The sequence below is a fragment of the Eurypyga helias genome, unplaced genomic scaffold (genome assembly GCF_000690775.1).
Source record: "Eurypyga helias isolate BGI_N326 unplaced genomic scaffold, ASM69077v1 scaffold18843, whole genome shotgun sequence".
Lineage (NCBI taxonomy): Eukaryota > Metazoa > Chordata > Aves > Eurypygiformes > Eurypygidae > Eurypyga > Eurypyga helias.
This window is the reverse complement of record NW_010243338.1, coordinates 32878-51055: the sequence shown is the minus strand read 5'-3', so window position 1 is coordinate 51055 and position 18178 is coordinate 32878. Positions and strand designations below refer to the sequence as shown.

The window sequence follows — 18178 nt, the reverse complement described above, 5'->3', positions numbered from 1 at the left end:
AAAGAATCATAGAATCATTTAGGTTAGAAAAGACTGCTAAGACCATCAAGTCCAACCGTTAACCCAGCACTGCCAAGCCCACAACTAAACTGTGTCTCTAAGCACCACATCTACATGTCTTCTAAATACCTCCAGGGATAGTGACTCCACCACATCCCTGGGCAACCCCTTCCAGTGCCTGACAGCCCTTTTGGTGAAGAAAATCACAGGAACATGGATTGGAGCGTACAAATGATGTATGAAAAGTTTAAACCAAAAATAGTTACTCAACAGAGATGCTCTGATTCTGAACAACATTTATGGTGGTGGTTTCTGGGTGGTGATTCTGTGGTTTGTTTTTTTTTTTAAAATGGTACAAAACACCAAAAAACAACACAGGAAGTTGAACTTCTTTTAAGAGAGACCCTTATAAAAGAGTTAAGTTTTTTTATACTTAAACACAAAGCAGCTTTCTACTTTTATATAATCAAGAAATGGAAAACAATTTTTATTAACATGTTTTACATTTACAATCTTTTATTAGCTAATCAACATCAACATGCAAAAATAAGCGCTAAATACAAACCTCTACAATATGGTTTTGTTTAAACTACAATGGTTTAATTCTTTCGAAAAGTCATAAGGATGTGTCCTGTAGTTGTTAAAATTGAACTATTAGTTTCAGTAATGAATACTATTTAGACCCTAAAATTATGTAATCATCCTGCAAGGCATCTTCAGAAACTTCGCCCAACACTTAAGAATACCAGCTCGTTTTCATGTGAGTACATTCTCAAAGCAAGAAATAAGGCAGTAGCACTAATGATTTCATATTGAACCCTATGCACATAACTAATAACTTCAGAAGGACTTTAACACTATGGTAGACTGGAAAAAGAACATTTAAACAAGCATTGGATTTTGCCTGAAATGTTCTCAGTTCCTCTTGATACTTATGCAACCTCCTCAGAATATCTGGGTTTGGAAAAAGACTTCGTACTCCTTCAAACCAGTCCCTAGTTGATCCTCCAGAGAAGCCAGTCTTGTGTCAAAGACACCCATTTCTTCCCGTGGAAATAAGTTAAATAATTCATGTTCAGGATTACTTCACAAGAGGATCATAAAGAAGGCAAAGAGGAGCTTAAAGGAGAACATATTGGTAGGACTGAAATATTTGATAACAAAAGGGTCCTGGACAGTTGTGAAAAAGAGGGAAGAAAAATGGATTGAATTTCAAATCTGTTGTCACTTTTCCCCCAGTGCAAGTGTCCATCTTTAAAGAAAGTTATCCTTTCGAGAAGAGTCCAATTTTTGACCTTATGTTACAAAACCTTAACAATCAAAATTTGTTTTTGTTTTAAATTCAAGTACAAACTTAAGTTATAAGCCTCTCTCCTTTTTTTTTTTTGTGTGTGTGTATTTTGTTTCAAGAGTGTTTATTGTTGCTCATTGATCTTTGGTCGCAAGAAACAAGAATGCCACCGACAGGTCTGATCCCCAAGGTGGCAGGTTTTGCTTCTTTGCCACACATTAAGGCCCCCCCCCGCACAGGGTATGCCAATATACACTGTGTCAAAATTCCAGCGGCACTTCATCATGTGTGTTATGGACCTACATGATGTAGACTTTCTCAGCTTGTGAGAAGTTGAAGACTTCTTTGGTTCTTGGGCAAATTACTTTGTCATCTTGACGAATAGAAAGCAGAGACTGAAAAAGAGTGAAATCAGAAGGTAATATTCACAACACCAATGCAAAGCATTATTTAACAGCTTAGTAAGTAGTTTTTTTTTTTTTTTAATTAAAAAATGATGTTCTAGCCTGAGGTCAAAATATCTTTGCCCACAGAAGTTACTTACACTACATGATCGTTCTCCAGAGGGAAAGATTTCCAATGCCATTTGATTTCATGTTATAAATCCATATATTCAGACACTACCTTCCTTAAAGACCCATTTCATCACATAAATACACAGTCTTTTAAAAATTACTGCAAGAAATGACTTCTGTTCATATGGAAGATATTTCTAGCTGTCTGACTGAGTTCATAAGCCTTTATTTTGATACAGAAGTGAACGTAACCACTGCTGCTTTAGGCTCCAGTAAGTCACCCATTTCGACACTTACATTGTATCCATAGACATATCCATTTGGTAACATCATAGGAGGATTATTTTCGTTCATTACATCCCCCGAAATCTTGCAGACTAGTCGGGAGTTGGCACAATGTGCCATAGGCAGAGGCTGAGCCAGCTTGTTCAGGGATTTGCTACACACAGGGCAGTCTGGATTTTTTGAGCTCCCGTCCTCTTTGTAACACTGTCTGTTTAACACGAAGTTAAGGAACAACCACCACAGAACGCACCAACAATTAATGACCTCCACTGGAAAACAGACAGTGCAAATGCAGCCCAGGCTACAGCTCGCGCAGGACCGCTTCACTCCGGTTTAACGCCTGCACGCAAGGATGAGGCGCTTGCTGTGCTCCAGGGAACAAGCGCGAGCGACATGCGTCTGGTACCCTCCGCAGGCGACATCTCCAACGCAGAACACCTCAGCAGCACCAGTCCTTCCCTGACACGCCAGAGCGCGTAGCAAATCCAACCGCGTTTCAAAGGATGGGGGATACATTTGAATTTTCACATTAAAAAAAGGGTAAATTTGTGAGTACTTTAAAAATGATGAATGCAAACACAGTGTAGATTTCGCCTTTAAAAACTTTGGTTTGGGGTTGGGTTTTTTTTGTTTGTTTGTTTTTTTAAATATTAAACCACACTGCTATTTACTATTATCTCCCCGTAATTTAGTAGGGAGACCAGTTCAACCTAAACAACTCACGAGCAAAACACACTCAAGCGTCACATTCCCTCTTAGAGCTCTCCAAAAAGCATCAGTGGAACGAAACAACCCGCAGCGCTTTTTCTGCGCTCGACAGTAGCATCTGCTGTAAAGGATACGGTGTTTTTATAGCCGAAAGGCCTGCCTGGAGTGTTATAGTGAAAACAGAATTGTTTCCCAGCTGATGTAGTCTGTAGTTATCATATCTAAACTGTTGGATCAGCATTCTCCATCGAGCAGGGTCCAAGAGATCCTGTTAAAAAACAATACAGCTGTAAGTTGTTTTCAATCTAATTGTCCCCGGAGGGGGAAAGAAGCCTGGGAGTGGTAAATTGTGCAAAACTCACTAGACTGAATCCATCACAAAATAACAGTACACATGCTGATGCATAGTGTGAATGCACTTGTCTAGAAAGCACCTTTTGACACTACTTTACTAGAAATATTGTTTAAATAAAGTACTACTTCAAACAGCTAGCATACCAGTATTCCATCTCCCTCCGCCATCTACTAAATGTTCTAATTAAAGCACGTAAACCCTGGTGAGGCTGTTTCTTTGCACTGAGTTTTCTACTTCTGAAGTGAGGTTAGTATTGTGGAATGTTTGCTCTGCAGCCTCTGAGCCATTAACACAGATTCATCACAGAATCACCATAACATTTGGATGGGAAGGGACCTTAAAGACCATCTAGTTCCAACCCCCCTGCCATGGGCAGGGACACCTTCCACTCGACCAGGTTGCTCAAAGCCTCATCCAACCTGGCCTTGAACACTTCCAGGGATGGGGCATCCACAGCTTCTCTGGGCAACCTGTTCCAGTGCCTTAACATCCCCTCTGTGAAGAACTTCTTCCTGATATCCTGATAGAACATCAGCAAGTCAGAAGTGTTTTTATACCTCACGGCAGGCTAATTCTCCCGAAATCCCTTCGTAACGCAGCGTTTACAGAACTTCGTAATGACATATTAACTTCAAGAGCTGGCACAACCCCCGGTTAGAGAAAGCTTAGGTAAGCTCTACATTTAAGGACAAAACTCTTTAATATATATTGTAATGCTGTGCATTACCAAAAAAAAGGAAAAAAAAAAGTAGGGATGGGTTTTTTTATGGAAGCAAGAACTAAACCCCCAGGTCAAGGATATATTGAACCCTAAAATAATGCTGTTAGAGAATCCTGCAAGAAGTGAAGATCGTTCAAAAACACACTCATGTTACACATACAGGCAAAGACCTAATCCTTTCTTCTGCTTGCACCCCTTCTGCTTTGTATCCATAACCTGCATTTTGGTCATGAGAAGTGCCTGTGTCTATTTATCTCAGAAATAAGTTCATATTATCAACTGCGCATGCTACACTGAGGCAACTAGAAGAAGCAAATTCTTAGTACACTGCTTATCTCATAAAATGGGCTTTTAAAGTAAAAACAGAGACTTGGTGACAGACAATACACTGAGTAGCAGCATCAAATTCAAAACTAGTCATGCCAAATTCCTAGGCAGTGATCTTGCCATAATGTGGATACTAGTCTTTCTGCTCTGTATCACCTCGGCCCACTCCGCCTCTCCTCAGTTCCCTGTTCATTTAAATCAAGACACTGGGGAAAGGAGAACTCTAGCATTACCTTTTCTTGTAGCCTGTGTCCTCGAACTCCCCCCACCCCAAGAAGATCAGAGTGGCCTGAGAACTCTTATACTAATGATTTAGTGGTACCACAATACTTTTTTAGTGTTCTAGGAATAAGTTTAGCATTATCATCATAAGTGCAGAATCATTTCTCCATCCCTTCTCTAACTAAAAACTGACTACTTGAACAGTGGTTAGAAGTTTACAACCAGTAAACCTCAACTGAGATTATCAAGTTGCCCCATCTCTATGAACACAGACAAAATGACTGTTGGATCGGAGACAGGTCCAATGTAATTTTAATAGCTCCCACTCAACTGGGAACATCTTTGGAGGAGGGAGGGAAGAGATGCAGCTCACAAGCCAGTCCTGGTGTGTTTTTCTGACAAGTGTTTAGAAAGTGGAATTACACAGAAGCTGAAAAAGGGCACAAACGTAAGGGATGGATTTTGAGAGATTCAAAAAAGCCACCAAGGATACCAAGATGAGAGAGAAAAGGAACAAGTCTTGCAGCAGAAATATTGGATCAACTGTGGGCCTATAGTTGAAGAAAAACAGTGCAAAAGAAAGAATAATTCACATGAGGAAGAGGCAGAAAGGTTCAGAGGCAATCTACAGGAAGGGACAGAATCCTGGACATAAGCAATATTTATCTTAACTTCTAAATGCTCCAAATCAACAAGCACAACTGAGGCAGAGAACCTACGCAGATGGGACAGAAGTAAATATGTTCATGTATCTTGCCTTCGCTAAAGCAAAAAGCACTGTTTCTGCCACCAGACTGCATGACTGTTTGCTCCACCACCTGCCCCACCGAAGGCCAGAACCTTCCCAAGTTCTAGGCTGAAGCTTTTGCTCTGACCTCAAGGCAATCCTCAAGAAGACTATGAGACAGAGCCTACAACAGATCCATAATAAAGACAAAGTACTACAAATGACTAAGAAAAGCCTGTGATTAAGGGACAAGGTGATGGGACACAAATGTAGCAGCTCACTGAATACCAGTTGGACTAATTCCAACCAGAGCTACCCAGGCATGTTCAAAGGATATCAAAGGAAAATAGCCTGTTTTGCCACAACATTAAATATGTTTTCCTTAAAGTCTTAACAGACAGGAAAACAAACTGGAGAAAGTTCTACTCATTACCTGCAGAAGATGCTGCTTCTTCCCTTGGATTAATGAAAATCGATTAGAGATGATATGATGTGACAAACTTTCTCGCATACTTAGAAGTAATTTCACTTAAAGGCATTTTAAGGAGCCATTTAGCACAGAACTCCCAGTGAACATGTTAAAGGTATCACCAAACAAGCATGCACTCTATGATTCTGTTTATCTAGCTAATTATTAGAGGACTCAAAACAACTCCCATAAACTAGAAATGTTTTAAGTCAGCTCCATAAAAGGTAGTAGGGAATTTGCTCCTACTGAATGGTTGTAAATGAAACAACGCTAACCTCTCTCCTTGCTCTCCCTCTTTGAAACATTCTACCCAAGCTGGCCTTTAATGGGAAACAGAGAACTTTTATTTCCTGTCTCTCTCTAAAACTAGGCGATAAGCTCTGCCTTACACCCAGCCTAATACATCTATCATTTATGTTCCTAACTCACATCGATGTAGAATCCAGAATACCAGGATCCTTCTAGGACTCCAGGATTCGCAAAGAAATTTACATGAAATCTGTGGGTTTGGTTGTTTTTTGTTTGTTTGTTTTGTTAAACTATTGATTTCATTATCAACTGTTTAAAAACAGTGTTTATACTGGCATTGCCACATATTAGCTCGTTACTTCACAGTATTCTTGTCTTGCTTTACCAGTTCAGCTCTTGCCTGCCTTCTGCCTCCAATGCCGAATATTAAAAAAAAGTTAATTAGAACACAGAACAAGCTCAAAATTTGTAGAAAGGGTAACTACCTACAAGTTTTGCTTGATTCAAATTTAGATGTAGATATTACTATTAGTATCTACATTAACTTCCATAATCCAATAAATGAACACTTCAGCATCAAAAATACTGCTTTCAGATCATTCAAATCCTCTTTCCTTTCTTCATCCCAACCACTGCAGAACAGCAATTTGGGAAGTAGAAGTGAGAACTGCTGTGTACTACGTGTAGTGTACCACGGCCACGGCCCAGTGGAACAAAACTACCTCTTTCTCCTTTGTACTTCCCCACCTCCTGTCTCTTGCTGTACATTTGCATATCACACTTCCAGTCCCACAGATGCTTAGTGCTGGGTTTGTGGTAAGCCGAGCTCTGTGTGAACCCGTCTGTTACTATTACAGTCCAGCTGCAACAACACAAATACTATCTGGATTAAAGTACAGGCAAGGAGCAGGTATTAAAATGGAGGATTATTATAAAGGTGGATTTTAGAAAGAAAAATTAGAACAACATTTGATCTTCAGGTTATCAATGCATTTTCCTGTAAGGAAAGAGGACTGTAACAGGTATTTCATTATTCTGCTGTACCACTGAATTTCAAACATAACGTTACCTTATAGGGGGAGATATGAGTGTCTGAAGGAAAGGCCAACATTCCCATCACTTGTCGGACCTCATCCAGCTGGCTTCCCTCAGCCTGACTGAAATGCTTTCTTGCATGTCTGAAATACAGAATTTATACCTTTGACAGCCTTGTTTCTAAATGAAATAAATTTACATAATTATGTAATAATTCAGAGAAAACCTCTAGATTTTGCTCTCAATACATGAACTCCAAAAGGTGATGCATTTAAGGGCTTGAAAAAACACAGCCTGCAAATGTGAATGCAAGAATGACTAAGAAGTAGCAATTTTACCCTGTAATTTCTTATAAACCAGAACTTCCTATTGTAGCATGAAGTCTTACCTCGTCTACATCCAGAATGACAGATCCATGATTATTAGAAGAAATGCCTCTGCTTGCACAAGCTCAATGTATCACACTTACTCCTTTGGCATACACCGGCGAGTGAGATTAATGCAGTCTGATAATCAGCTATTCCAAACCACTGAACATGAAGAGTGTTCTAATATCTGCCTTGTTGATACTGATGTTGGAGAGAATGTTTACTTTTGAATACACTAGTTTTATTTTTTAATAGGCTGGAAAGCAAGACCACTTTCTGCACAGACTACAATAAATTGCTGGGTGATGTAGTGGAAAACACCTTAAGAGCAAATTTTTTTTTGGCCAAGGCAGCTAAATTAAGTAGAATGTCAGTAAAAGTTTCTGTACTTTAATGCATACTTATTATGACAGACACAAGGCTGAAAATTTCGATATTTGAAAGGAGTGACAGAATTACCAGAAACGTATTTAAAGGAAAAAGAAAGTTTTAATATTTTTCAGGAAATTAATACTAAGAAACCTAAGATTTATCAGATTCTTAGGTTTAAAACCTCGTATGAAAGCCTCCTCTATCTAGTCTTCCCAGTATCATCAGTTTTCAAGACGGAGTTTAAGGGCACAGGAAAACCCTCCAGCCTTTAAACTGGGATGGTTAGTTCAGCATTCCTCCTAAAAGCTCCTCTTTTCAGTGGTACACAGATGCTGTGTAACAGACTGAGTACAGAATCCGCACTACACTGGATTTCTGGCATTGCCTAGGTGTAGAAAACTCTTCCCTATGCCGTATCTTCTCCACAGTTCGTTATTACGGGGAAGATACCAAGTCACCTCTGAAGCACTCTGGTGTTTGCTCTTTTTAAGTTTTAAGGAGTATTGTTAAACATGTATTTGAATTTACAAGTTACTTTTAGGAATATAGAGTATTTTCCTATTGCCCATTTCATGGGCTGAATTAAAAAAAAAAAACTAGGTAGGTATTTTTTTTCCTGTTGTGAGTTCCACTAAACTAGACTTAGGTCATCAATACCATGAGAACAGTCTCTCTTCAGTACTCATACTTCCTCTCCCACCCAAATCAGGAAGCAATGGAAGTCATGTAGGACAGACTGTTTCCACCCAACTTCCTATTTTGGGTGAGCAATTCAGGAATGTAAATATTGTTCCCCAGGTGATGACTGTTATGACAGCAGAAGTACAGAACCCATGGCCTGAGAGAAGAGACTAGGCAGTGTGGACATACTGGAAGCAAGCAGAAGCAAGCGCTAGTGTAGAGCCACAGGTGAAAGCGGTAGGTTAGGCAACGCAAAATACTCAGACCTACCAGCGAAGCTAAGTTACTGTGTGTGCACGCAGGAGGGAGAAGAGCAAAACAAGCAACATTAGAAGAGCTATCTATCGCTGTGCACTTGCATTCTATGACGTTAAAACAGACACACTGCTTCAGCTTGGCACCAGCCTCACTAGCATGATGGTCCTGCCCCCTGCCAGGCCTTGACAATTTGCTTTTGCCAACAGCATTTCAACAAGACATCCCCCTTACTTACAGGGAGACTCTGAGCTGCAACAGGCAAATGCCGACCAAACTTACTGCGTGTGTTCAAGAGCTAGAATTAACACTTTTTGTGTACGTATGTGCAGGAGTCCCAGAATGATTCTGTATGCTCTGTGGGGATAAAGTCCACCACCTTCTGTCTGAAAGGGCCATTCGTCCAGCCCACGCAGGTACAGCAGATATCTCGTACTTAACAAATCCAAGAACGAAGACTTGAGGATTTACAGTTTACTGCCTACTAAGGGTACATTAAGTTCAAGTACCAGCTACACAGTGCTTATGTGCATGTCTACGTATGCCTGAATGTAAAAATGGACATATTAACGGGCAGTAGCAACAACTGAAGACAAACATAAGGTGTTACCAAGAAAGGACTTGTTCCTTCTGCTCTTTCTGACTGATGCCTGAATGCCTTTATCACGGAGACCATTATGACTACTGGCAAAATTGATACTCCAAGTGCTCACAAGTTCTATTATATTTATACACCTGTTCAACTCCACCCCATTACAAAAAAGGAAAAAGTGTGTTCATTCACCCTTGTAGGAAAGAAGTTGACTAAAATAAATAGACCATGGCCACTTTCTCCTAAGTCTGCGCATCATCAACTATTTTTATTTACTCCTTTTGTCCTGTATATCCTAGGAACAAGAAGTGCACAGGGTGTTGTGTTAAGCTTTCAGTTAAGAACTCTGCATATCGCTAGCATCCCATAAGAGCAAAGCAGTAGAATACTGACAGACTTCCCAGAATGAAATTAGTGAGAGCTCCAAAAGTGTGAGATTAGCGTCATTCCTTGTTACTGTAACAGGTATGAGCTTTACAAAACAAACCTGAAGAGACTGTGGGAATTAAAGGCTAACGATACCAGGCAAAAAACTTTTGTGATGAGCTCAAGAGATTTACTCTTTGTATTCAAGAAACAGTTTTTGTACATTATTTCTTGAAACAGGCACTTTCAAGACCACTCTGGTAAGCTACCCGAGAGGAAGGTCTGTTTGTACTTGTATTCTAAAATGCTACAGAAATGCAAACCCTTACTAAATAAGATGTATAATTTTAAAGCTCACATCAATTTTACCCTAAAAGCAATATGTCACTTTAGAGGTTCTCAGCAGGCAGTAAGCAAAGCTTTCAAACTTATTTAAACACCAGCTGTGTTGCAACAAAATGTCAGTTCTCCGAGTTCCACTCATACAGGAAACTACTCGGTAAACAGCCTCTTTCTCTGCTTTCTAATGGATGCCTGACCTATTTATTGCACCACGGACACAATACTGAAAGAATCCTGCTGCAGGCACTTAACAGAAGCAAGCTAATAAAAACACAAACTGCAAGGGTTTGCTACAAGCAACGAGAATTATGCTATACCTTCCTGAAATATATTCCCTTATCCATCACACATTTATTTTGAAGCAAAGTAGAACGAAATGGTGAGAACTAACATTTTTAAGCCACATGATTTAAGGAAAGCATTGAGATGTTGAACCCTGTACAAACTTATCAAAACTCACTGAGTTTAAAAAGGAGTGAATTAAGACATAGAAGGATTTCCGTAACTCTTTCCATCTTACAGGAAGTTATGAAGTTAAAGCAGCGTTGTTGTGACTGGCAAGTTATAATTGCCAAGTATAAAATACATGTCAACCCTGGATTTTAGTCCTAACAACATTCAACATGGATGCCTGTTTGCAACACAGACATGAGCTGTAATGTTTTAAACCTCGGAAGCTATGACAGTACAAGTTATTCCATGTCAAAAGTGCTGGATCCTCTTGAGGGCTGACAACTTGCAAATTTTACCAGTTCTGATGTGGAAAAGGGATCAGAGGGAACCAAGTATCTAGTAACAACAATAAAATATAGAATGACCTTATCCAATTTGTCCCAGTTCTCAGCCTACCTCCTTATTTCAGCTCTATGCCTGCCCTCTGGTTTCCAAGCTACATAAGGAAGCCGGAGCTCAGAGAAACCAGTTTTTAGAGCACGGACTACTCATTGTTAAGATGCATGACTGCATGTCTGGCAAAGAAGCAAACTTAGAGAATAAAGCTGAAGGCACAAAGGCACAGTATTCATTGGATATAAAGAACACCATGGGCTTCAGAAGACAGATAATGTAGGTGGAGTATCTTTCATCCATTTCATAAATACTAAGGAATCGTCAGGTACTTGAGAATGCTATCAAAGGGTAAGTGCACAGATCTAAAAACGAGCACGTAGGGGTGCTAAATAATTTAATTATTAAGTTAGCTGGAGTTTATCAGATTACACATTTGCATGGGCTGGGATCAAAACAATGATGATTTAGGTTTAAGTAGGGTTATGTAGGAATGATATGAGTTAGTTCAAAGCAAGCAACACATCTGAATGAAATTAGAAATAACTGGAAATAACACTAAAACCCTAGGTGAGCAATTTTGGGGGTACTGTTAGTAACAGACTGGCACCTTCACTTACCTTCATTACCTTTTCCTTTATCCTTGTTTTTAAAGAACAAAGTCCTTCTCACCAATTCTATTCAAGAAAAGTTATGTGATGTGGTTTGCCCTGCAGAAGACTTTCTGTACCTACAGCTTGGGAATGCACAGGAATGTTTTCAGCCTGTGCTTATATTATGATACTTTATATGTTTTCTCTAGCTCTGTTCTCCTCTGACCAAAAAAGCAGCTTTGCCACAAAAACAAGCCTCCTGCTGGTTTCAATTTCTGGAGTACCCTGTATGGCTTTAAAGGCAGTAAGACTTGCAACTTCCTTAACATAAAACTTGTCAGAAATGTTAAATGGCAGTGTTATCACTGAAAGGTATCTGCAAAGCTTCAAGTCTGGCCATAAAACCTGCCATCTCTCCCTAGGTCTAAGTATTCTTACAAAACAGAACCTGCCTTGAAGTTCCTCTCTCCCTTGTCCATGTGCAAGCTCCAGTAGCTCTGCCACCTGCATCACAGTTGTGGTGCTGGCAAGATGACTGCTTATCAGAATGATCAACATATTTTATAGTACTAGTATCAAAATTTCATTCATTTCAGCAAAACTGGTTTCCTGAACGTTATTCCAACACTTTATATCAACCACTACCATAAAAGCACAGATTGCTTCGTGTGCTGAAATTGTACATATTGCCAGGTAAGACTGTCTTGTAGTTCAAGCCAGGCAGTTACACTTCCTTCCCAAAGCAGTCCCCACTGAACTAGTTCAGAAGAGGTAAAAAAGGATACTGAGTTGGTTTCCTCATCTGGCGCCCAGGGAGCCGAGTGTGGGTAACAATCTAGCTTGCTATTCTCACTGGCATGACACTACAGAACCCCAAATTACCCATTCAATACAGAAGGCGAAACTGGCCTAAAGCATAACTTGCAGAACAAGAATGAAAACAGAAGAGAATTCAGTCAAAATTGAAGCATTAAGATTTAGATGAGTGTTTCATTAACCTTTTAGCATATTGTGTGATTAACACTGCAGTGAGTTTCTGTGAGAAGCTAGCTGTACTTCTTGAAATGAGTTAAGAGTAAATATGTTCATTACACTGTATGCCACCACAAAATACAATTGTTTTCTAAACCAGAATTATTTCAAACACCTTGATTGTGAAGAGTAAGAAGATGAAGTGTTCCAGTAACAACACTAAGGGCTTTTTTTAGTAGGTTAATCTGTGGAATGACAACTTGACTTTAAAAAAAAAAAAATGTTCAACCCCAGTTTAAATCCAGAGAGTGATCCCAACACTAGCAAGATGCTTTTCAGCAGTGGGGCTTCTGGGTGTTGCAAGAACAGTCACGTTTCTAATGAAGCACAATACCATCTTGTTAAGAAAACTGTTTGGCAAGCATCCTCATTGCATACCTCACGGCATCCAGTCTCTTGTTCTGTCGAATCAGCTCAATGAACTCCTGAATCCTTAGGCTGAACTCCAGACAGCTCTGGGATTAAAGACAAGACAGGGTCTTAGATGGTGCCCAAACTGCACTGCACAGTATTTAAGGACTACAGGTGCACAATAAAAGTGTGTTAATAACATGCAACCTTGCTGGCTTGCTTTTAGGCATTCATATAAAAAAAAGTCAAAATGCTGACTTTATGGACATCAGCACAGAAATCCCTAAAAACAAGTAAAAACCTCCTCTTCTTGCCTCCTTCAAAAAAAATACTTTTTACAAAAAAGTATTTAGCAGGGATGAAATTTTTCCTAGTGACCAAGCATCATTACCTGAGATGCAAGTGAGAGTAACAGGTGGTTCCTTTGTACTTGCTCACATTTTGAAGTAGTAGATTCAACAGACTCTTGGGGCTATGCAAAAAAGAGACCTCTTGACACGAGAGGTCTACCCAAAAGACTGCAGGGACTATACAAATCTTTGAACACTACTTAGAAAGTGCCCAATATTAACAAAAACCCGCACAGAGTTTAAGCTGCTGCAATCCTCTTGCTCCTTTCTGTCAAACTTCTATCACGCTGCTCTTGTCAAGCATCTAAAAGCCATGCTGGAAACAAGTCTCAAACAAACAAACAAAAAAACCAAATAGCATTTACTGGTGTTTGGAAAGAGGTAAAATGTGAAGCCTAATGAAGTTGACTGTGTCCCTTTAAATCAAATTCCATTACCAGTTCACAAAAATATATAAACCCAACTTTGAACATGTGGAATTAAAAATAATCTCCACCCATAAAAGAACTAGTCACTATGCTTCTTCACAGGGACACAGTCAACTGTATTATTACTTTAAGAAAACAGTGAAAACCCCAAGTCCTCCGAATCTTGAGAGGAATTGTATTCCTTGGGTTACCCTGCTCCATTTGGCTAATAGTTTTTTCTTCCTCCATGCTTCTAATGAATAGCTGCATTTGTTTATTGTCCACACCAGCACAGAAATATCAAAATTCCTCAGTGACTTCAGTAGGAATGTGAGCAACTCCAAATCTGTATCAGTTAACTGCCTGGGGTGACTAATTCACACATTATAACAGTTGCTTATTTTATCATTTCAAATCGAAGCCATTTTAACATAAAAATAATGCATTCTGTCCTATGTTAAAATATACTTTAAGTAACAGAAAATAATTATTTTCCAACTATGCATTTTTGTGTACTCAAGCCCAGGTTTAGCAGAGAATAAAGTTTCTTCTCTGTTTGAAATTTTAAAATAGGACTATTTTAAAACACCTTGTTATTCAAATCTACACAAAACCGTCACTTAGAATTTTAGCTTAGATCCTTTCTACTAAAAAAAAAAAAAAAAAACCCTGATCAAGCTTTTCAGTTGTTAATGATACTAAATCATAGGGCTTCGCATTTCATCACCGGATTTCAACAGCAAAAACCCCACATCCCAAAACAATCTTCAGTTAGTTCCGGTCTTATGAACCTTCAAGTAAGCTGCCAGCCAACAGCTGTAAGGGTTTTGCAGACAAGTAAGGAGAAGATTTCAACCAAATAACAAGTTATAGAACAAGAGGAAATGGTTTAATGTTGTGCCGAGGGAAGTCTAGATGGGATATTAGGATGAATTTCTTTACTGAAAAAGTCATTTAGCATTGGAACATGTTGGCCAGGGCAGTGGTATGGTCCCCTGCCCTGAAGGTTTTTAGAAGTCGTGTAGATGCGGTGCTTAGGGACATTGTTTAGTGGGGGACTTGTCAGCGTTAGGTTAATGATTGGACTAGATGATCTTGCAGGTCTTTTCCAATCTAGACAATTCTATTCTATGATTCTAAGAGAGTCCTAGGCAATCACATGATGCACAGATTTCAACATCGTGTACCTCCAAACAGTTCTGCAGCAGCTATTCACCTCACATCCATCAAGGCTGTAGGACTACGTGTTTTCCCAGGCCAATACACCGTTCAATTTTTAGATTAGGCTTGCGTTAAGGTGGTGGCTGGGATTTCAGAACATTAACACTGATGAGTAGCTAAGCAACCAGAAATAGAAATGTTCCTTTGCGTTTCAAAAAGAAGCACAGTGATTTCTCTTCTTACAATTCTTGATCTCACAGTGTTAGCTTGGTTCAGAGGGTTTTTTTGTTTCTTTTCTAAAAGATTTATTTTTAAAAATAACAAAAGAGAGCAGGGCTTGCAGAAATAGATTTTTGTTGGTGTTGTCTTCCAAAGAGAGGGATGGGGAAGTTTTTTCCATATTGTTTGTTGAAGATTAGTGATGAAGTAAGATGTTTCAGATTTTGGTTTTTATATTACTTGACATATTACAAGTACACAAGGGGGATTTTTTAGCAGTATAATTATGCAGCAGTATTTACATACCAATTCTGGTTTTCCTTTAACCGTTTCCATAACAAGTTCATCATTTTCTTTAGAGTAATCACTGGCCGCTTTACTTGTGCATCCCATCTTCGGTTCATTCTCATTTTGGCGCTCCTGAGTGACAGAGAACGTCACTCTTTGCTTATCATTAAGTGCACTCAAACATTTTCGGTTAAAGAAAGCACTTAGTTTAAAAAATAAGACACAAACATCTTTGAGGGAGGCAGGGATTTTGGTTAATATCAGTTAAAAACAGATTTCTGCAAGCCCTATAAAAGACCATGGCATGTTTTGAAATGCAGAATTTAAGAGAAAGGGAAATGCAAAACAACTGCATAGGAACAAGGGTACAGCATGTCCAGGTCATGGCATTCGATGGCTAGACAAAGACTTGCTGTGTTTACTATTTGAGAAGACTCAGGTTTTATTTAAAAAACACAACCTCATTTCAACAGAAGTTTCTCACAGAAAGTTAGTTCTTCGCTCGTTTTATTTTCCTACATACAACACTTAAAAATACTAAGACAAACAATGTGTATTAGACTTCACTCGGTGTTAAGACTGAGGGCACAAACTTACCAGTTAATCTCACTCTTAAAATTTATCTTGATATATAACCTGTGTTACATCCTCAGCAGAGTGCAACAAGATATAAATGTAAGTTCACATGCATCAAGACTCCACATGCTTCTGCATTTCAATGCTTGCAAGTCACATTAAAACCAGATGAATATTATTATTTTATTGGAGTGTAATTTGTTGAGACAACACTTGGATTCAATAAGATGACTGGTCACTCCGTCTCAGGTTTGGCATTTCTGTGAGCTAATTTAGCTCCAACTACCTACACCTTCTAGGTGTTTTGTACTTACTGTCCTCACTTTTATGCAAGGCCTCATTCAAGACCTATAATTTAAACCAAATCGACCACATCAAATACCCAAGTACTTTAGAAAACGACTGAAGGAAAACATGAATGTGTTACATTTTCATACCTTCATTTTTCTGAGCCTGGATTTGTTATCATGACACCAAGCCAAGCAAGTCATGGTCTCTTGTCTTTCCAATGACTCTTCCACTTCTTTAGCAGTCAAAAACATCTCAATGTTTACCAAGTCCTTCAAAAACAAAACAGAAAGCAGGTCTTGTTAATTGTACTGATACTTCACACAGCAATCCACTCTTCAACAGAGCTGGAATACAGAGATGCAAAAGACTGGTTTAGAGACCTCTGCTTTTTAGGATAGTACTTTTTATAAAACGACACTACAGTATATTTTCAAGGCTGCACTTCCATGAACGAAGGTATTCTGATAGCGAGATAGTGACAGTATTTTCCTGAGTCTACTTATACAGCAGAACTAGAGAAAAAGAAAGAGTAAAAGATTAAACCTAGGACCTTTGCACAGGAAGTGACCACACACCATGATCACTTCAGTGCAGTTCACACTTCCAGGAGTACTTAGTTTACTCAAAGCTAGGCCTACTACATCAACTGGACCATGACTATACCGTAACATTTGCCAAAGTGAGCAACAACTACATAACCTGGTCTAGTGGAAGGTGTCCCTGCCCATGGCAGGGGGGTTAGAACTAGATGGTCTTTAAGGTCCCTTCCAACCCAAACCATGCTGTGATTCTATGACAAAGAGGACAATCTAAATCTACTTTACTTCACAGATTTCACAGAGTGGAAGGGGATGGAAGTGACCTCTAGAGATCACCTAGTCCAACCTCCCTGGCAGAGCAGGATCACCCAGAGTAGATCACCCAGGAACAAGTCCAGGCAGCTTTTGAAAGTCTCCAGGGAAGAAGACTCCACCCCCTCTCTGGGCAGCCTGTTCAGTGCTGTCACCCTCACAGTGCAGAAGTGTTTCCTCATGTTCAAGCTGAACCTTCTGTTTTCCAGTTTATGGCCACTGTCCCCAGTCCTGTCACTGGACAACACTGAGAAGAGCCTGGCCCCATCCCCCTGACACCCACCCTTTAGATACTGATAAGCATTGATAAGATCCCCCCTCAGCCTCCTCTTCTCCAAGCTAAACAGACCCAGCTCTCTCAGCCTTTCTTCATATGGAAGGTGCTCCAGGCCCTTCATCATCTTCTTGGCCCTGTGCTGGACCCTCTCCAGCAGTTCCTTGTCCTCCTTGAGCTGAGGAGCCCAGAACTGGACACAGCACTCCAGGTGAGGCCTCACCAGCGCAGAGCAGACAGGGAGGATAACTTCCCTCAGCCTGCTGGCCACGCTCTTTTTAATGCATCCCAGGATGCCACTGGCCCTCTGGGCCGCGAGGGCATATTGTTGGCTCATGGTCATCCTGTTGTCCACTGGGACTCCAAAGTCCTTTTCCCCAGAGCTGCCCTCCAAGAGAACAGCCCCCAACCTGTACTGATCCATGGGGCTGTTCCTCCCCAGATGCAGTACTTTACATGTGCCATTACTGCATTCCAGTAGATTTCTCCTTGCCCAGCTCTCCAGCCTGTCCAGGTCACGCTGGATGGCAGCGCAGACATCTGGCGTGGCAGCCACCCCTCCCAGCTTTGGTATCATCAGCAACTTGCTGAGAGTACATTCTATCCCTTCGTCCAGGATACTATGCCTACTTTACCTTGCGATTGTACTATTGAGTTTTAAGAGTCCTACAGTGGTCTGAGGTTTCCAATATATTTTCATGGAATCACAGAATGGTTTGGGTTGGAAGGGACCTTAAAGACCATTAGTTCCAACCCCCCTGCCATGGGCAGGGACACCTTGCACTAGACCAGGTTGCTCAAAGCCACATCCAGCCTGGCCTTTCTCTCACTTTCTTAATGTGTAAGCTCCAGACCTTCAATTGCTTATACCTACAACATCCAACACTGAAAACCAAAGTTACTATATTAAGTGTGGCAATGGGTGGGCCACAAGCTTCCTTAAGTGCTTATCACAAGCAGATGTTTTGGAAAAAAAAAAAAGCAGAAATCAAGTATGAAATTTGCACAGGAATAAACTTGTCAATATACCTGTGCTATTCATAACTATCAGCAGTTTCACACATTCATATCACTCAAGGCAAACACTACTGAACATTGTTTCAGAACTAGTAGGGTATC

The 18178-nt window shown here is 40.0% G+C and overlaps 1 protein-coding gene across 3 annotated transcripts in view; it reads right to left on the bottom strand.

Annotated features, from left to right (window-relative positions):
* Positions 1-456: 456 nt before the first annotated feature.
* MAEA (macrophage erythroblast attacher) overlaps positions 457-18178 on the bottom strand; it is a 36597-nt gene continuing 18875 nt past the window's right edge. Inside the window, exons 2-7 of one of the 3 annotated variants that reach the window (XM_010149378.1) lie at positions 16081-16203; positions 12670-12746; positions 6939-7047; positions 2934-3067; positions 2104-2299; positions 457-1686 (exon numbers count right to left, since the gene is read on the bottom strand). In XM_010149378.1, coding sequence (XP_010147680.1) covers positions 1591-1686; positions 2104-2299; positions 2934-3067; positions 6939-7047; positions 12670-12746; positions 16081-16203 — 735 coding nt within the window. In that variant the 3' untranslated portion in view covers positions 457-1590. The remainder of the gene's footprint in view (positions 1687-2103; positions 2300-2933; positions 3068-6938; positions 7048-12669; positions 12747-16080; positions 16204-18178) is intronic. The other 2 variants (XM_010149376.1, XM_010149377.1) reach the window with 2 other exon arrangements.